Source organism: Camelus bactrianus, chromosome 4 (genome assembly GCF_048773025.1).
Source record: "Camelus bactrianus isolate YW-2024 breed Bactrian camel chromosome 4, ASM4877302v1, whole genome shotgun sequence".
Taxonomy (NCBI): Eukaryota; Metazoa; Chordata; class Mammalia; order Artiodactyla; family Camelidae; genus Camelus; species Camelus bactrianus.
This window is the reverse complement of record NC_133542.1, coordinates 56,261,807-56,282,709: the sequence shown is the minus strand read 5'-3', so window position 1 is coordinate 56,282,709 and position 20,903 is coordinate 56,261,807. Positions and strand designations below refer to the sequence as shown.

Sequence of the window (20,903 nt, the reverse complement as noted above, 5' to 3'; positions counted from 1 at the left end):
ACATTCCAAGCCCTCTGATCCCACTTTGCCTGCTAAGCCCTCTCAGGCTTCTGTTGTTCTTCTGTCTCCAAATGAAACAGGCACATTCCTACCCCCATTCAGTCTCATGCTTTTTCTGTCTCATGAAGACTCTCTCTAACAATAGTGATCAAACCCTATCCATCCTCCTTTCTCTCAAAGGAGATGAACCTTGATCTGAGGCTTGAAGGGGAGGGTATGGGATTAGATTTCTCGTGAGGAAGATGTGAACTGGAGGTAGGTCATGGTTAAGCCTAGGAGTCCATACAGGTGACCAATGAGCAAAGTTAGGGAGGAGAGATGGGTTAGGGATCTACTGAGAGAAAAACTCATTGCAGCCTGTGGAGTCTGAGTTGTGCTCACCGGAACCAGCACAGACATTGGAGCAAGGACTTGACATGTGAAGTTTGGCATGGCTTCCCTAGCAGATAGCGCCCTAAAAAACCTTCACTCTGACCCCTATTTCCAAGGAAATCTTTGCTCTGAACTCATATGCCTTAGTCTCCCTAACCCAAGTTTCATGTAGATTAATCAAAAGGGAAGGCTCTTGTAATCAGTTTCACTGTATTAAGCATCCTTTGCACACGGCCTTTCCCTCTTTCCTCTTCTAACCAGGTCAAAAAAAGTTTCCTGTTCAAAGACTTGTTTGGTATCTTAATCTTCTTATTTTCTGTAGCATTCCACACCACTCTACCAGACAGACATGCAGACATGCAGACATGCAGACACACAGCACACCACACCCTCTCTGGTCTGTCCTGGGCAGGCTACCACTTTATGTCCCATCTATAAGGGAGTCACGTGGTCAGGAGCTGTTAATGATCCATATATAAAAAAATGTATTTGCAAGAAAAGAATAGTAGCTCTTGCTCTTTGAAGTTTTGTTTAGTTTCCTTGTTGTTTGCATGTATCATTTTAAATCTGTACCTTTTTCCTGCTGTTGCTTCCTTTTTGTTTCTTTCTTCTTAAAGGCTCTATCACCCGACATGATATAGACTCACCACCGACTTCAGAGCGTGTTGTCAGTATTTACAAGTATGAAGACATTTTTATGCCATCAGCTGCCTATCAGACCTTCTCCTCTCCGTTCTGTCTGCTTCTCATTGTTGCTCTGACCTTCTACTTACTGATGGGAACTCCTTAACCACAGCTGCAAAGCCAACAGAGGCAATGCACTAGGAAGTCTTTAGTATATTTTTTAAAAACATGCAGTATAATTTTGGCTTCTGTTACATTAAAAAAAAAAGACTCCTAATTTCAGCTTTTTGGGAGAACGAGCAAGCTTCTTTTCTAATTGAAGAGGATTGTTTAATAATGACCCTTTTGGAAAGTACTTAAAGCTTTTGGAAAGTACTTAAAGCTTTTCTAAGCACTTTCAAATATGTTTTCTTATTTGAGCTTCACAACATCAGTGAGTTGGCTTGGTGAAAATATTATTGCCGTTTTACTGAATGGGATTTGAGACCCAGGAGGGCCCCTTTTTGTGACTCTCATTACATGTAGTCTTGGCTACTTGGTCAGATAACACTAGCAAGGTAGAGAAAGCTAGGCATAGACATCATGTGTCTAAACAGCCTTTACTCTTCCAACTACAGCTCAAGAGAGTTACTTGGAGTAATACTAAGGAGAGCTTGAACTTAGGATGGCCCAAGTTCACAGAAAGCCTTTCAGGTAGAAGAACTTTTCAAATTTCTTTAAAGCGTGAAGGGTTTTGGATATTTACACAGCTAATGAGAAGAATGATGATGAGATGACAATGATATAAAAATGGTTCATATTTATTTGAAATGTCTTCTTGATTAGTAAGTAGCTAAGAGAGAACATTTTTTATTGCTGTTTGGAAACGTTAGAAACGGAACTGTGAGTGTTCCCGAAGACGTAAGATCATGTTAATGGTAAAAAATATGGGCATTCTTAGCAGTTAGAATTTGGACTCTTCTACCACTGTATTTAATAAATTAAGGTATTCATTTGTGGTTAGAGCTAATTCTGTTGTCAGAGTCAACATATACTGAGTATGATTAAGGATGTATTACAATAGACTAATAAAATTCAAGACATTTTGGTAATAGATCAACATTTTTGGAGACTGGAAATTTGGAGTAGAAACATCTTCAAGATGACATGGCTTTTTTTTTTTTTTTTTTAGAAATTAGAAAATAGGAAATGACCCACCAAGTGAATTTACCTAGAGTGTCCATTCACACAATTAGACTTACAAATTGGACTGACAGCAAAATTTATAATAATGTCATAATACATTTCCTTTTTTTTCAAAGGAACCCAATGGTCCTTTGTTTCAACTGTCTTAGTTAACAGCCCACTTAGAGGAAGAGTCTCTGGGTGGAGTTAACACGGCTGAGGCATTTCTATGGTAGAGTTCTGGAGTCTTCAGGCTTGACCCTGTTGCTCTAAAGCCGGCTCCAACTTTGTGGTTCTTGTGATTAAACAACACTGGGGACTGTGATTTCTAATGCCATCCTTGGAATCCATGTCAGAGGCGAAAGGCCATCTGTGGGGAGAGGTTTCAAATTTTTCTGGAACCGAACAAAAACAAGGAAAGTGTCAAGATTCTGTGACCTTGCACAGGTTACCATGTGCATCTGAGGGGTGTAGGAGAAACAACCCTCATTGCAGATGGAGAGAGGTTAAATGACATCAAGTGAGTGATGCAATGGTTAGAATTCGAACTCAGGTCATCTGAGTCAAGTTCCTGGCTCTACCTGACTGCCAGTGCCTCATAACCAAGCCCTCCAGCCGTGGCTGAGGATGGCCCGCGCATCACCTTCTAAGCTGGAGTGATTGTTTAGTAGTGAGGACACCGAGTACACAGGCATCCACGTTGTAAATAAGAAAGCAAATATTTTTATATTTCACTCTTTTATGTGTATAATATTTCAGCTATAAATAGGTTTAAAACTAAAGCGAGCTGAGCTAGGCTCTGTAGCAGACAGGAAAGGAATAGATTAAGGGATTTTCCTTCTGCTTACGTACATTTCAAGTCAAGCTGATTGTTTCGTGAATTGTTTCTACTTGGATTACCAGTTTTGCATATTTGTGCTTAGAAATTTCAATGATTTCTCATTTCCATTAATGTAAAATGCAAACCGCTTTGATTACCTCCACTATCGTCACTCCTCATTTGCTATGTCCCTGCAAGATTGAATTGCTCTCAGGTCTTCAGATCTGCTTTCTCACCTCTCAGGACAGTCCCTTGCCCAAACATTCTCCACTTGCTGTACGTACTGAACTCCTGTGCATTTTCCAGGTCATAGCATAAATATTTCTTCCCCTGATCCCCTGGACTAAGTAGGTTTAGGTTCCTGCCAAGTGCTCCCATAGCATACTGGGCTTCCCAGTATCCCGGTATTCTATTATTCATCACATTTTCCTGTAATGGCTGGCTCGTCCTCCCTGCTATCCCCCTAATGCAGGGACCATTTCTTGTTACTCACTGTAACAGACGCCACTACATAGTAGATACTCCACAAACATTTGTTGAATGAATACATAAATGAAACTATACTTCTATGGCAAGTTTGTTTGGCTCAGAAAGTTTGTATTTCATATACATTGCCAGACTGGCCAACATTTTTATATTTTTCTACCTGTGATCAGACCATAAATCATTCCTTTAGCAAACACTGAACTTCCGTCTTTTGAAACATAAATCGAAAGATCTTTAGTAACAATGCTGTTTTGCCCTGTAAAACACGGTTGACATTTTTAACAATAATTATTGTTCAGAAATGAGAATTCAAAGACCAGGATGTAGACAAGCATTTAACCAGTGTCTCAGAGGATCGTCAATTTGTAGACATACTGAAGTTAAAACTCTGTAGACTCCAACTTCATTCAATCTCTCCTAATACAGGAGAATCAACTTCTATTTTATCTCTGTATTCCATTTTCTAACATAGCACTTGTTACAGGGGAGATACTCAACCAGTGTTTTTTTTTTTTTAATGCCTAAGTAGAATAATAATGCTAGCTACATGTATTTAGTGCTGTTCTAAGCACTTTATGTGGATTAACTCATTTAATCCTCACAACCATAGGAAGTAGATTGTATTATTAGTCCAATTTTACAGGTGGAAAAACTGAGGCTAAGCATTTGGCATAAATTGCCAGTGCTGGCAAGGACTTTAGACACCACTTTATCCAATGTATTTATTTTAAAAAGGGGCAGTTGAGACCTAGGGAGGTGATGTGATTTCCATCATGCACATTCATTAAAACTTTTATTAAATGGAACCCACTATCCACACTTAAATCAGCCAAGTGCTTTCCCCCCCACCTTTTAGCAATTTACAATGAATAGGAGGACTTTTTAATAGATACATTTGGTTAAAGGAGGACGTTTTACTTTCTCTGAGCCTTTTCTCTTCTTAAAAACATTTTGATTATTTTACCAGTCATTTTAGTGCTTTTAATTTTTTTTTTAAGTAATACACAGGTTGGACAAGACTAAAATGTATTTGTCTTGGTTAATTTTTAAAAGTAACTTACCTAAAACCCAGGTCTTCTAACTTGGAGTCCAGTGCCCTTCCGTTGCTCCACTGTAGTCTCAAAGATGAATTTGTTACATGATTTCAGACAAAATACAGGAGCCATATTTAACTATCTTAATTTGGCTTTTTTCATTAAGGAAATCAGCAAGTTTGGACAACTCAGGGATGGGTTTCCATCCCACATAGTTTTTACTTAATTCTGTAATTAAGTTTGCAGTCTGTATTCAGCATGTTGTGCTTAAGAGGTATTACCACTGAGGTTGTGTGTCATTCTTTCTTCTAATCTACGGGTCAGCAAGGTTTTTCTGTAAAGGGCCAGATGGTAAATATTTCAGGCTTTGCGGTCTCTTTCCGCAGTTCATCTCTGTCACAGACAATGCATAAACCAATGAGCACGGTTGTATTCCAGTAAAGCTTAATTGACACTGAAGTTTGAATTTTATGTAACTATTACATGTCACAAATATTCTTTAGATTAAAAGAAAATTTTTTAATGTGAAAACCATTCTTAGCTTGCAGACCATACAAAAAGAGGCAGCAGGTTGGGTCTGCCCTGTGGACGGTGGTTTTCCCACTCTTGCTCTCAGCTGCGAGACACACCCAGGTGTCATGAGCAATTGTGAAGGACACTGCCAGTAGTGTATTACTGGTTGATTGTAAAAATATCGACGTTAGTGAGTAATTAGTTTGTAAAATAAATTATAGTTGATTGATTGTTATCTTGATGGTACATTCCCATTAGAATTTGTATTCTAAAAAATTTTCCAGAGTATGAAAGAGGTGGCAGTAACGTCAGAGCTGGGTAAGCAGTAGTTCTACTTTCCCTAAGCTGTGGCAGTCAGGAGCGACTTTTACTGTTCAGTTCTTTCCATGGAGGGGATTACAGTTGACCCTTGAATTCACAAGGGGTTAGGGGCACTGACCCTCTAGGCAGTGGAATATCCACCTATAATTTATAGTAAGCCCTTCATAACCTGGGGTTCCTCCACATCTGGGGTTCTTCCTACTCAAGGATTAGGTCCCACATCCAAGGATTCAGCCAACCTTGCATCGTGTAATACTGTAGTATTTACTATTGAAAAAAATTCAAGTATAAGTGGACTCATGCATTTCAAACCTGTGTTGTTCAAGGATCACCTGTACAGTGTTTCAGACTAATTTGTTTTCCTCTAGACAGTTTTGAAGGGTTATCTAAATCTGTTCCATCCACAGGATGTGAGTGTTTTCTACACGTGACTGTAGCATCACCTTGTATATCATGATGAAAACATGTTTTAGAACCACTGCAATAGGCCAAATGCTGAGATGTGTATACTTCGCTGTATATAATTGTGTTGTATGTCCTTGTCCTCTCAACAGAATTGGTTATGTTTAGTGAACAGTTTGATTATTCTTGGTGTGTTTGTATATATATATTTGTACATACATGGTGAGCTCTGTATGTATTTATACATAAATGCCTATAAATACACATACCATGACCATTTGGAGGTCTTTGTCAGGATCATTTCTATTTCTGATCTCTTAAATACTTTAAACCCCAAGAGATAAAACATTGTGTGTATTACAGGCAAAACTACCCTCAAGTTTATAGTAATTTAGTTTGTAGAGAGGATTCCTGGATCCTTTATTAAGCCTTGCCTCCTCTATTCAACATTATATGACTTGGTAAGAACATATAAAGTATCACAGTTGGGTGTGACTTTTTTATACCGTTAGTTAAGAAACTAAGACTAGTGTTAACTGGGTAAATGGCATGTTGATGCAACCTGTCCATGTTGTATATTGTGTTAAATTCTTTATTCAATAATTCAGTTGTTTAGTTTCAAGTTGGACTTGGTTGTTTTTATATTTAATAGATGACCTGAGAATAAGTTCCTTTTCATGAAAATAGTGACTATTAATGTGATTTTAAATATGACTAAAAATTTAAGTGAGTCATCAGGCTCTTGGGTTTTTTCACTAAACTATACTGATATTTGACTGATGTTTTCCATTCCCCCCTGGATATTGGCTATTCGGCAGATAGCTGTTCTGTCCATTTGTCTGGAGAGCAATCGATTCTTTAGGGTTACGGGGTGCTGTGGTGGTTGTGGCATTCACCCAGATCACTAAAGCCGTTACCATTTCATCAGACAGAATGTCCTGGCTGCCTGGAAGAGTAAATGCAGCTTCTCCACATGCCTTATTCCCCCAGATGCGCTGATATGCTGGAACAATCTGGCTCCAGGAGTATTAATACACTTTTTTTGAGACTGTCTATAAAATACTATTTTGTAAGAACTATGCCTTTAAACAGACGTTGATGGGTTATATTTGTTTTATAATAATTGTGTATCTAATGTTCAATTATGATTGATTTTGAGATTTATGTATATTTATAAGCCCGTCCTGTGTGAATTTTTACTCCAAGGTGTGTGGTACTTTCCTAATAAAGACATGGATTTCTATTTATGTAAAGTAATTGTAGCAATATTCCTAGATGCTACCTAAATGGTTGTTCTGCCCATCTGCCATCACAAATACTTCTATCTTTAGGGGATTATGTTACAGTTAGAATGTATTAACTAGATTTAAACCTTAAAATATAAATTCTCAACATGGTTTGAAATTCTTCCTGTTGATGTAATTAAAGTTTATAATTCCTTCTTGCTTTGCTCTGGTGCATTTTTGGTTTTCTGTTTGCTTTACATCCTTTTATGAGTAAAGTCTCCCTGAAATTATAAACCTTGGAGATGATGACAGCCTGACATTCTGACAAACAAGGAAATCATGTTGCAGTAGTCAGGTAAAAATCCTCGCAGAGAAACTATCTGCAAAATAAATCTGTATTTATAGCGTCAGCTTTATACCTTTATCAGGTAGTAAATGGAGGCCTATAATCCCATTTAAAGTGTATTAGTTGACTAACTGTGCATAGGCTAGCTCTAAGAACTTCAGTTATGAGCCTTACTGGTAACTAAATCATTTTATATGTTAAGATTAGTTAGAGTTTAGTTGTAAAGCTTTATGAATCATCAGGGTGGTATGGAAATTGCAGAATGCAATAGCTGAGCTGGTTGAGAAACTGGGGTGAGGTTGAGAAATTCAAGGAATGTCATTTTAAGAAAGCATTAGGTATTACAACATTCTGCATTGTAGACTGTAATTCTCACCCCACCTCCCCAAATATTTTGTTACTCTTTGGTATCCTAGGTGTTTGCTATGGTATTTATTTTGCAGTATTCTCAGTGGGTGGCCCAGCTATCAGACTTGACCCTGGCTGATGTTTGACCTGGAAAATTCTTAGGATTCAGTCCGAGATGCAAGGGCCAGGGGATAAGCTGTAAGGAGAGGCCGTTGAAGTGGATTGGACATGAAAGTCACCTGCACCCGGTAAGTCAAGAAGCTTAAACACTTGTTTCATTCATTCAATAAATGTTTTTATTGAGGGCTCCTATGAGCCAATCCCTAAGCTAGACACTATACATGGAGGCCTCTAGGAAGAACTGTTCTTGATTTCTGTCCCTAAGAGGCTCACAGCTACTCGGGGAGTCAGATAGTAAGTATCCTGAAATTGCCTTTTGGTGACTGCAAGCATAAGGAAATGCGAAGGCGTGGTGCAAACCTGGAGTAGGGATCCTCACTCAGCCTGGGGCAACCAGGAAAGCAGGTGGTGGTACAGAGGTTGAATCTTAAAGAGGGAGTAGGCATAAAGCAGGCAAAGGATATGGAAAGGCGTCTTCAAGTAAGGGGCGAGCCGTCCCAGCAGAAAGACCAGCAGGGTGTATTTGGGAACCACTGTCATTTGACAAGGTTTGCGTTAGTTTTCTATTGCTGCTGTAACAAATTACCGTAAATTTAGTGGCTCGAAATAACAGAAATGTATTCTCTTGTAGTTCTGGAGGCTAGAGGTCTGAACTGAATTGTATGAAGCTAAAATCAAGGTGTTGACAGGGCTGGTTTCTTCTGGGAACTCCAGGGGAGAGGAGCCTTCCTTGGCTCTTCCAGCTTCTAGTGGCTGGTGGTATTTCTCGGCCCATGGCCGCATGACTCCAACGTCTGCCCCTGTAGTCAGAGTGCTCAGATGGCTTCTCCTCTTCTGTAGTCTTATCTCCCTCTGATGAAGATACATGTGATCACATTTAGGCTCCACCCATATAATCCAGGATCCCTATCTCAAAACCCTTAACTTAATCATATCTGCCTAGTACACATAAGGTAACACACTCCGCAGGTTCTAGGGATTAGGACAAAACCCTTAACTTAATCATATCTGCCTAGTATACATAAGGTAACGCACTTCGCAGGTTCTAGGGATTAGGACCTGGGTATCTTTGGGGTTCACCCAAGTGCTGGAGGAAAAGAATGGGGCAGGGAATGGGTAGAGGTCATGCTGGGTGTGTGTGGCCCCATCACAGAGACCTTGGAAGTGGGAGTAAAGAGCTCGGACACCTTCTCATGGGGTAAGGAGGATTTGAAGGGATCAGATTATATTTTAGAAAGATTACACTGGCTGCAGTGTAGAGAATTGACTGGAGTGGAGCAAGAGGGCAGACAGAGGGACCAGCTAGAGGCTGCAGTGACATCAGTGTGGTACCAAGAGTGTACAAACAAGTAATACTTAGGATTCAAACCCAGCAGGACTTGATTCTCAAATAAAGATAGTTTATTTGTAAATAAAAAGGGATTCATCTGGCCAATTTGAAATGCATCCGCCATCTCCTGGTTTTCAATCTTGTTCTGATTTGCAGCAGAAGGCTGGTTGTTTATACATTGGGTGGCCTCAACTTTAGTTGGATTGTATTGTTGGGAGTAGAGCCAAGGAAGGGGTGGGCTAGGAATTCCAAAACCTGATCCCTAGCTCTCACATTTCACCTGTTCCATATAAATTCACTTCTGTGAAGATGAGGGACTACCAGCAAAGGACACTTAGGGCCAACCACTTTCTGGACAGGCAGTTTTGGCTTCCAGTAATAATTGTTAGTCACACAATTCACCTTGCAGAATCCAATCCTTCCTACCAAACCTCCTCCCACCCTAGAAGAGGAGGGGGGAGATATTTTGGTTGCAGACTTTCTGGAAAAAAAAGTTTTTTTGTGTTCCCCTGTCCCGCCAGCCCCCCCCCACCCCCCCACCGGGCAAAGAACTGCTCAAGCTTCTTTTGCTCATCTGGCCCTTTCCTGAGTTCATGGGTTTCTGCTGGTTTGGTTGACTCAACTGGATCATTTCTTTATTGACTTTTTTTTTTTTTAAGCTGACCTTTTTACAGACTGGTAAAATTGTCTTTGTTGATATGATTTGTAAAGTTAGCTCCAGGTCGATGGCACAAACCAGAAGGACTGGAACCTAGACTGGATGAGCAGGAGCCTGGAGGCAGGAAAGCCTCCTCTCCACTCGGTGAAGGGGTAGAACTTGAGCTGTAAGTCGGGGGACATGTCCCAGTGTGGGAGTAGGAGCAATGTGGGGGTGGGGGTAGTTAGGGACTCAGGCAAGGCCTGATGGTATCAGACTTGCTTGCATCATTTGTTCTTCAGCCATTGAGATTTAAAAAAAAAAAAAAAAACCCTTCGTAATTTCCCACATACATACTAACCTTAGCTCCCCAGACCCTTTTCTTCTAAACCTGTTACTTACGTTTTCAGTCTGCCAGTTTTATCCAGTATCAGACACTCAATATTTAGCGTAGAGTAGAGAAGGCAATTAAGTTTCATCTTGTACACTTACTTTGTTGAGTTGGTAGTGGCACCCTAGAATGTTCTACTGAGAAGTATTTTGTGGCCGTGTCTAGGCTCAGTGAGAAGGAGTGGTTGATTCGTAATGTCTGTGATGGGCTGAGCGAAGGAAAGTGCTAACTCATGTTTGGGATCTGAATGCGTGTCTGCTTGATTACATTTTCACACGGCCTCTCCTCTTGCACTGTACATACCGCTTTACACATGATGTACACACTTCATTGTAAGCACTGGACTTTGTATAAAACAGGTGCTCATTTTGACTCAGTACATACTTTAAAATGGACACAATGCCCTGGAGAATCCTCTCCCTGCCTGTGTTTGTTTTATCTCTGGAGCTGTTACCTCGATACCTGGGGAGTCTGTGGACATTGACGCATGTTAAAAGATGCCCCTTGGCTTCTCTAGGACAAAATGAAGAGTCACCGCGAGAGCCACTATCAGATTTTCACCGTGTCCCAGGCGCCGTGCTGCTGTCTTTCACATACTTCCCATTTCATCTTCATAGCAACCAGTGATGTAGGTGTTATCATTTGATCAGCCAGAAAGCTTTCTGTTGTAAGACATTTAAAATTGAACCGAAACTGGCTTAAGTCGTTAGAAAATTCATTGGTTCATGCAACAAGAAGGCAGTGTGGTCCCAAGGTCAGCGTGATCCACTCCTCTGCATCTATTTCACGTCCATGTATCCTGGATGCCCACAGAAGCTCTTCTTCCCTGAGGTCATTGGAGTGAGTTGCTGTGTGGGACCAACAAAGAAAATGCAAGTAGCCTCACATTTTGGAGGAGATGCCTAAAAGCACATGTCCTGTGAGCTAGAGATTTGAGTGGACTGTGTATGACTATCTCACATTTTGTCTGTAGGTCCTACATCCCAGTATTTTAATTTCTCTCTGCGCTCAACCATAGGAATACCTAGCAGAAACACCCCTGGCGTTTCAATGCTATTTCTCACAGGAAGCACAAACAAGCATTTTTGAAAGAAGAGCAAATCATCCATTCACTCGCTCAGCAAACACGGAGCTTGTACTCTGTGCTATGAATGGCCTGTGCTGTGTTCGGTGCTGGGGACACAGAGATGAAGCAAACTCATGGAAATCACTGACTTTGACTGCAGTGTAATGAGTACAATTATTGAGGGCTGAGCAAAATCCTCTAGGAACACAGCCTTGTGTTAGGCCATGTAAATGTTAGTCCAGTCAGTTTCTGGTGCTTCAGCTTTCATTTCTCTGAGTTCCATTCTTGACCAGAAATTCTACCAGAGACCTGTCAGTTCTATTGCTTTGGCCATTAGAACAGTTTTGAAATGTTCAGCAATTTTGTCTTTCATTGAGAATTGGAAGCAGAGCACCATGACAGGGGCATTTTTGATTTGCTGAGCTGGGGACCCCAAAACAATTTAGGCAACATGACCCCTGTCCCCTCCTATCCAATGCACACATATGTCAGTTTCTGTTTGCACCCATTGATCAATGCTTTTGTTTTGTTACATGGGATCTTTAGGTTTGTAACTAGAGGAAGAGAGCCAAATTTTTGGTTGGAGAAGGACAGGGGGGATGGTTTGGTCTTTGTTTCCTCACTGACAGGGAACCCCTGTGGTTAGAGGACTGAAGGTCAGACATGGAAGGAACTCTTCATGAGAGGAGTTACAATACCCTGAGCACAAAAGACCTGGTCTAGGGCTTGGGTGACAGAAGGGCACAGAGTCCTTAAGTCAGGGAGAAGGACTTCCTTCCCATCTCTGAACGGAACCCAGCTTTGCTCTGGCACCCTGAGAATTACAAGTTTAGTAGTATTCAGGCTCTGGGAATAATGACACAGGCTCTGGCAATCTTATTATGGGTACTGAGCTCAAGGAGCTGTGTGGGCAGCAGGGTGGACATAGGGTGGTTGGTGGTTAGCTCATGTCTCCAGGTATATATGTGGGGCATCCCTGCTGGGACTCTGTAGAAATTACTGAGGACTTTTGGGAGGGAGACTGAGGAACAATTGTTACATAAACGGGAGCTTGGGTCAGTGTAAGTGGTTACCGAAAGCAAATGTGACCATAATTTGTAATTATAATCTCAGTAGCCCTCGACAAAGTAGTTAAGAAGCAACGTGTAGGCCAACTGAAGCAAAATATTTACAAAGTCCAAAGACCTCTTGAAAAACAAGGACTGTGCCCTGAAACCAAAAATGAGATGGAAAGGAATTACTTTTTCTTTTACTTTAAAATTTATTGAAAACTTTAGGGGGATAACCTTTAAGGAGTTTCGAAGCACTCACATGTTGAGTGCTCACTAAAGGCTTTCTTCCTTCCTCCCTCTCTCCCCTGCAACTCCCTCCATCCCTTCTTCCTGCCCTCCTTTCCTCCTCCTCCTTGCTCCATCTCCTTCTTCTTCCTCTTCCTCCTCCTCTTTCCCTTCTCCCCCTCCCTATCCTTCTCCCTCTTATTCTTCTAAATAAAATGCTGTTTGAGATGTTCTGTGAGTAGTAGGCTTGGATCTCAGGACCTTTCCAACAGGAGACCAGAAGCACCATACACTGCCCCAGAGCTTCCTATTTCTCTTCTGACACAAGTGTTTGTATTATCACTCCCATATGAGAAAGGGAAATTGGGGTTGGGGGCTTAACTGACCTGAACTCGGGTCTCAAAATGAAACAGTGGTAGTCTGAGACTCTGACCTAGAGCGATTTCAGAAGTTTAGATTTCTCTCGCACTGACACCTACGTGGTTGTTAACAGTAGCTGTACATTAGAGTCTTCTGAAGAGCTTTAAAAATATACGCCAAAGGATCCCTTGTCAGACCAATTAATTAGCATAATAGGTAAAACAGACTTAGGAGCCAGCTCTGAGTTTGAATCCTGCCTCTACCACTTACTAGCTGTGTACCTTGGCAAGGTCGCTTCTCTGCGCCTCGGTTTTCCTCTTTGTAAAGTGGGGATAATAACACCGCCTTCTTTGTAGGGTTGTTCTAAGGATTAAATGAGTTAATGGGAATGAGACATTTATAACAGGGCCTGGCATATGGTAATTGCTATTTAAAATCGTGCCAAATACACCAGAGTAAACGCTTTTAAGTGTTTATTAAATAAATCAATGAAATAGAATCTAGTGATAGGTCTTTTGTAAGTATTCCCCCACAGATTCTAATTTGTAGCCTGGGTTTTCAATCTGTGAATGTAGTGCCTCTTTGGGGTTTCCATCCCCGGAAAAGTTGACATTAACCAACGGGTGAAGAGAATTTTTTTTTTTTTTAATGACTATTCAGGGTGTTTTTTGGAAATGTTGTTATCTGACATTCCCCGCCCCCCCGTTTGTGACTTTTGTAACATTTTAACTAAGCTGGTATACATTGCTTTTATACTGGGTTTTTGGGGGGAGGGAAGGGGGTATTTTGGGGGGGAGAGGGCAGGTTTTTTGTCTTGTGTGTGGGGTTTTTTTTTTTTTTTTTTTTTTTTCCTTTTTGCCTCTTGTAAGATGTTGAGCCCAGAAACCTGTTACCTGGATTCAGCAGGGACCAATGAGTGAAGGGAGCCCGAGGGCGAAGGATCTCGCCCTATGCTCTCCGGGAGCTGTAGTTCCCCAAAGGTCCTGTAAGGGCTCAGTGGCCAGACAGGAACTACAACTCCCACAATGCCGCGCGCCGCCCGCCTTGCCTCTCGCCTGTGGCCCTCGCCCGGCTTCCCAGTACCGCCTCTCGGCCGTAGCGGTAGAAGCACCATGGCCACCATGGCCGACAACGGCGGTCCAGACGAGGCACCCAGTCCTCGGGGCTCCCCGAGCCGGGCGCCTCGGGTCCAGCGTGCAGTCGGGCCAGGCAGCAGCAGCAGCAGCGGCGGCGGCTGCGGGGAGACCCCGCGGACGGCGGCGCTGGCGCTGCGCTTCGACAAGCCCATCAAGCAGGCCTTCTACAACACCGGGGCCGTGCTGTTCGTGTGCCTGTGCTGCGGCGCCGCGGTGCTCGTGTACTTCATCCTGGAGGCCTTCCTGCGGCCGCTGCTGTGGGCCGTGCTGTGCGGCACCTTCCTGCACCCCTTCAAGAGCTCGCTGACGCGCCTGGGCCGCCACTGGCTGCAGCGCCTGCACCGCGCGCACACGCCCATCGTGCTGGCCGCGCTGCTGCTGCCGCTCTGCTTCGCCGACTACGGCGTGGAGGCCCTGGGCGAGCAGGCGCTGCGCCGCCGCCGCCTGCTGCTGCTCCTGGGCGCCGGCGGCCCGCTCCTCTACGGCCTCTACAGCCTGGGCAGCTACCTGGGTGTGCAGGTGCTGTTGGCGCACGCCGCCGAGCTCATCTGCTGCGGGCTGGACTACTTCAGCAGCTTGTGGGTGAGTGAGCCTCGGCTCGGGCCCTCGGTGGTCCCGGCGGGCGCGCCGTACCCCTCCCCACACCCCCAGCTCACCGGGCGCGATCCTGCCACCTCTGCGCTCCGTACACGGGCGGCCAAAGGTCCAGAGCTGCGCGGCGGGCAGTGTCCTTCTCCGCCTTCCTTCCCGAGCACCTGAGGAACTTGGCTCACTTCCTTCCAAAGTGAGGGCGAGTGCGGTTTAAACAGCCTTCCTGTCCCCGGCCCCCATCCTAACAGACCCTCTTAGGGGGACGTGTCCCCTGTGGGGAATCGCTGTTCCGCTTTGCAGGTAGGGGCTTCCGTGCATCGGCAGGTGGACGTGAATTTACTCCTGGTCATGGAGAGGGGGTACTCCAGTCATCTTCAGTTCTGCTCACGTTGGACTTACCTGGATGTGGAGCTGGAAGGGACCTTAGAGATCCTAGCCCAACCTGTCATCCTACAGACAGGAGTGGTGACTTCTTGCCAGGCTAGAGTTACTTAGGGACAAAAAAGGGACTAGTTGGCGTAAGTTTCTCAAGTCCTAGAGCAAACCTTTCTTAATAGTTTGACGCTGCCTCTCAGTTCAGGTGATTTCAGTATACTTTGTGTGAGGCACTGAGGGCCGAGCCTCCTGGGCCTCTTCCTCGTCACTCTTTTCTTGAGAACTACTTCTGTTGTGCAGGGACTGCTGTGCTACAGTACATCTCCTCCCGCCTTAATTACTTAAACAGAATGGGTGAAGGAGAGGTAGATTTGTGATTCTTGGATCATGTTGAGCTTATCCTTAGAAAACCAGGGAGCTTTAGAATTAGGAAGGGGTTTCAAAGATAGTCCAGTGACACATTTCCTAACTCAGACCAGATTGTAGACCAGTTAACTATCCAAATATTTCACTGGGGACTGTTAAAAACAAGTGGATATGTAATGCATAAGAAAGCTAATTCATCAGTAAGCAGTACCATTTAAAAATAAATTTATTCACTTTTGTTAATGTTCAGTGCACCATGAGATGAGGTTGCAAAATAATTCCCCTTCATCTGTCAAGCAGTGTTTTGACTTGCCTGAGGTTTTTGGTAGAGTTGGTGATTGATTCCAGAGTTCCTGCCTTCTCTTGCTCTATCAATACACCTCTCAGTTCAAGTTAAAAGTTGATTATGTTGTTAGGTACCGGGCTTTGTGAGGGAGTTAAAAGGAGTAAGATGCAGGCTCTGCCTTCAGGGTACATATAGTCATGTGAGCATATTCTCACACAGATAAATGTTCATTACCCACCAATTATGGGCCTGCAAGCTGTTAGGGAGCACCTCATCCATAATTTTGGGATGCTGCCTGTGTGTGCAACTGCTAAGTGATTAGACAGAATCCTTGGCCTCCACAAGACCTGAGTTATTTCGGTAGCTCAGATAGGAGGAGGGTGTGGAACAACCCTGTTTCACCCTCAGAGGCTTGATAGATTGTCAGATGGAAGAGATCCTAGAGTTAGGGTTACTCTTCATTGCCTGATGCCCACCACCCTTCAGGAGATGTTTCTGAGATCTGGAGAATGTGATTGGTCCAAACACACTCAGACTTTGAACAAATCTGAGGTTCATATTTATGGATTCCCATTTCCGTGTTATTTCTCCTTTACCTTTTTATTTCACCGTTCAGTTAAGTTGATTGAATGCCTCTTACATAGAAGGCAGAATACCATATGCTGTTAAGAAATGTAAAGGTTACTATAACTTGATTCCTATCCTTAAGAAATTCAGTCCTGTCAAATTCAAACACATTTATAGATTGTGCCAACAATTTTGATTGTTGATGCTGCAATTTACTGTAAATTGCTGTAGGCAGGACCAAGTAGCATATCCACCAAACTGTAGAAAATTAGAAAAGAAAGGCCGAACGTATATGAACACTGTAGTTTCATGCTAAAGAAAGAAGTTGAACACACAGGTAAATTGGCATGATTAGTGGAGACTGGTGCATTTCTGCTAGTCACTCATAGATAGTGGAAAGAGATGAGGAATAATTATGAAAAAATGCCCATGGCTCAGTGTATATAGCTATGAATATCTTTTGAAGATAAACCCTCATCCTTGTTATTTCAGTTAAATACCCTTGTATGGGTTGTGGATGAGCAGAAGAGAAGGGCCAAGGTTGATTAAGTTAGTCGGGGAGAATGAAGGTCAGGTCAGTTAATGATTTGAAAAAGCTTGACACTCAGCTGTTTGGCTAAAGTGAAAGGGGCAAGGGAGGAGGGGGTTAAAAAAAAAAACCCATTATAAAAAACACAGTATGAGTTAATTAGAAGTGAGTAGGGAGTGGTAGAGGGGCTAAATTGAAAGAGTAGAGCCTAGAGGTTGATCTGAGTTTGAGAGAAGCTTACTGTTATGTTTTCTTGAAGCAGTACTTGGTGCAGGGCGGGGGTGTTGGATGGGGGTGAAGTAAAAGTGTACTTGGGAAGGAGAGACTGGGAGTCCTCAGCTCTCAGCCAGAGTGCTGATTAAGGCCTGACATGAAGTGAAAGTAGGTCATGTGACTGGGCAGGGGCCCCTCTCTGTAACTTTTCTATCTCACAGTTCACAGCCAGTCTGGTTTTGTGAGCCCAAGCAGGGCTGCCTGTGATAGAAAAACAGTCTGTGCTTTCTGGACAGCTTGTGAATTTGAGCCTGCTGCTGCTGAGAGGTACGGATGGGGCAGGTAGAGAGAAAAGTTAATTTAAGCAAATCTACATTTTGGAGAGCTGACAGTTGATACATTTATGATCCAGCTTTTGAGCATCTACCCTGTACTGGTAGGCTCTGTCATGCGTGTTACTTCATTTTCACAACAATCATGTGAAGTACCAGGGAGGGATTTCATAGCGAGAAGATTTAGTTAGAGATTGATCTGGTCATCCTGTCAGTAAATGGTACTCAACAGACATACCAGCAATTGAAGTCCCTTTGTCATCAAAACTTCCAATAAGTATTTTAAAAAGTCTTCCCTAAATATGTTAACACTTAAAATTTTTATTTAGTATAAATTGATTTTAGATATTAGGAAGAAAATAGAAGAATATCAGGGTTAGACTGACCACACATGTTCCCCCAAAGACCCCTGGATTCATCTAGAAACCTTAGTCATCTCTCGTCTCTTTTATCCTTGTATCTGTTCAGTTATTTCCAAGTCTATCCCATTTTCCTTTGTAGTGTCTTCAGTACCTGTATCTTCCTTTGTTACCAGTTTATCCTTCCAGTTCAGTTCCTCTTCACCTCACTTTTGGGTTAATTCAGTGTCCTAGCTCTTTTCTTCTTCTAACACTCCATCCTGCTTACAAGGGGGAGACCAGTCATTTATGACCTGAGCAATTCTTTTTAAAGAGTTTCAAGCACATTAGAATGTTGTACTGCCTCAGTAAGTGATTTCTAAACACTTAAAATCATCTGTTGCACCGGATTCACATATAATTCAGTCCTTAGGGTCCTTGGCATCTTCCCTTGGTGTGGAGTTGTCAAGGTAAATCTGAAAAGGTAATGGCCTTCCTGTCCACCACTTTTCTTTGTTGGAAGTATTTTGGGTCTTCCTCTCTCTATTATTAGTTCAGATTTGTTAGAACATTTGAAGACATTTACAGTTTTTGCAGTAGTAATAGATTTGTTTTCTCCATGGTCTGTGATTGCATTGTTTCCATTTTACTTTATAAAGAAGCATGAAATGGAAAGAACAGTGGCTGAAAGAAAAAGAGTGTAAATTCTAAACTGAGCTCTGTCAGTCGCTTGCTTTTTGACCTTGAACAGATCAGGGTCCACCTCTGGGCTACTCAACCCTACTTGTCTGAAGCGTGGGGTTGGCTTGGGTGATTTCTGAGGTTCTTAGGTATTCAGTTTTAGAGATCCTGAGAGTTTGGCAGTACTGCCAGCAAGGCTCTTAAGAAGTGAACATTAGCCAGCCGGCCAGGCTTACTCCATTCCACTTGTGGGTGTGTTTTTACTTGCCTGGCAACAGTAAGGAGGAAAGTTTCCGGTGCTTGGGTCTTTTCTTAGTTAAAGACCGATTATAAAAGATTCTTGACTCTAAGTTGCCACACCACAAAGCACAAATTTTTCAAGTTAGAGTAAAGCTGTTTTAAAGGAGAATGAAATACCTGAAGCAGTAGCTGACGAGGGCTGTGATTAGGGCTGGGGGCTGCAAAACTTGGGAAGAAGTCAGTAGTTTTAGTCTCTCTGTAAAAGACTTATAAGAAAACTGTTTTACAGTAACATGTGGCAGAAGCTAGCCAAGTTTTTCCAGTTGGCAATAAATAATAAGTCAAAGACAGTCTAAAGGGCAAAGTCTACTTCCATTCTATGCATTTAATATCTTATTTAATCAGAGAAGTATATGTGGTTAATAAGTCACATGGAAGTAAAATATGATTGTTTATTAGTTTGCCTTACTTGCAGTGCTAAATGAATGTTGCCAGTTTCTATGGACAGTCTTTAGTATCTAGCACACATTGGTCCTTTAAAATGAACATTGAATGTATGTTTTGAAAAGGACACACTGCTCAAGAACATAAATTTGGGAAAGTATGCCCTCTTATGTATAAGCTGTGGCTCACTGATTTATTCCTGGAAGAAAATTCATACTTGAACAGGGTTGCTCGGAGGCTAAACATATCTCTCAGAGAGAGACAGAAATAAAAAAGCTAAGAGTCACATTTTTAGGAATCTGTACTAGAAATTATGTATGAAATTTGAATGTACAAATCCTTATTTTCAGTAAGTTATTTTAAAGAATATTTAGCAATTTAAAAAATTAACTCAAAACATGCTTGTTATAGAAAAAAATTAAGCAACATAGGAGTTTATATGGTAAAAGTGAATTGTCTCTTTTCTTTTTCCACTAAACAGACATTACTATTGTTAATTGGCAGATAGCCTTCTAAATTTATTTCTATGCCTATGTGAATATATAAAGTATAGGGTTTTGTTTTTTAAAACAAAAGTGAGGTAACATGTATCTATAAATATAATTCTTTTATCATTGCTCTTTCATTATCATCATATTGTGGACATCTTTCCTCGAGGCACTTTCTTTTTAATAGTAGCATTACAAATTTTTTTTTTTTGGATGCCTTTTAGAAAGTGTTCCTATCAGATTATTTTAGCCCTGAATTTGTATTAGGGTCCTTTTTAAACTTTGGTAACTGTAAAAATCGTAATGGTTTAATAGAAACTTTAAAATGTTTTTGTTAATGGCCATACTTTTTGAACTAATAATATTCTGTGAATCTTTTCTGAGGAAACACTTAAAAATATTGGGGAAAAAATCCATAAGCCCAAGAGGTTTTTTTTTTTTAAGTTAAAAACATTTACTACCTATAAAGATAATACTATTCTTAGGAGAAAGTTCAGTACTTGAAGAAAAGCATAAAGAAGCAAATTATCTGAAATCCAACCATCCAGAGATATGTTTTTTTTGACATTTTGGTGAGTTTATTTTCACCATTATTAATTTGCATATGCATAAGTTTACACTGTGTCACTGAATAAAGGTATTTATCATGCTTTTGAAAGTCTGAATGATTATTCCATTTTTGGAGATACCATTATTTAAACTGCCTCCTGTAAAATGATATTTAGTTTATCAGTTTTTTAATAATTTAACCTGCCACAGTGAACATTTTTATATCTATCTGCACAGCGGGTAGTTTTTCTGTAAACCAAATTCCTACAAGTGGGGTTGGAGAATATATTTAAGAAGCTGTTATTTTAAACTGAAGTGAGGTTATCTGTGAGTTTAAGGTTACGCTGAGTGAAAATACATGCTTCTCTTTAGACCATGAGTTTCCCTTAAAAAATCTGAAGTGTGCACTTTCATTTTTTCCTCTCACCTCAAGTGATCCTAATTCCTTATGAATTACAAGTAAGAAACAAAACTTCTTGGAGATTGGTTGATAAGTATCATAGGCTTAAAATCTGAAAGTATATACCTTCTGTGGTCCTGTGGTTCAGCTTCACTGAGGGCACACTCTGCTACTTAGTCAGCACTGACTTATGATCCACTTTGGCTCAAACTTTTAGTGATGGTTAGTGATTCCCTTTTTAGACATCTACAGTTTTGGTAGAAAAATTTATCCCCCTTACTGAGCTGAAATATGTTGCTTCCTAATTTCCACCTATCATTCCTGTCCTCAGAACCATGGAAATTAAGTCTGTTGCCTCTCTCAGATGACATTTCCTCAGCTGTTTGAAGATAGCCATCAAATCTTGTTATTTCCTTCTCTTTTCTAAGGGAAACAGTTTTCTCCCCCAGCTATACCTGTATCTCCTATTTTGTGGTTTCTATTTCCTTCCCCAGTCTGAATTTTATTCCTGATGTGGTGTTACGGAGCAAA

The 20,903-nt window shown here is 41.6% G+C and overlaps 2 protein-coding genes across 5 annotated transcripts in view; both read left to right on the top strand.

Moving 5' to 3' along the window:
* Window positions 1-7,185, top strand: part of FRRS1L (ferric chelate reductase 1 like) — a 31,540-nt gene extending 24,355 nt beyond the window's left edge. For both annotated transcript variants that reach the window (XM_074361964.1, XM_074361963.1), the window contains one exon: window positions 990-7,185. In XM_074361964.1, coding sequence (XP_074218065.1) covers window positions 990-1,162 — 173 coding nt within the window. In that variant the 3' untranslated portion in view covers window positions 1,163-7,185. The remainder of the gene's footprint in view (window positions 1-989) is intronic.
* A 6,714-nt stretch (window positions 7,186-13,899) lies between these two features.
* Window positions 13,900-20,903, top strand: part of TMEM245 (transmembrane protein 245) — a 79,903-nt gene continuing 72,899 nt past the window's right edge. For 2 of the 3 annotated variants that reach the window (XM_074361956.1, XM_074361955.1), the window contains exon 1: window positions 13,902-14,555. In XM_074361956.1, the coding sequence (XP_074218057.1) occupies window positions 13,950-14,555 (606 nt within the window). In that variant the 5' untranslated portion in view covers window positions 13,902-13,949. Of the gene's footprint in view, window positions 14,556-20,903 lie in introns of all 3 variants that reach the window. The other variant, XM_074361957.1, reaches the window with a different exon arrangement.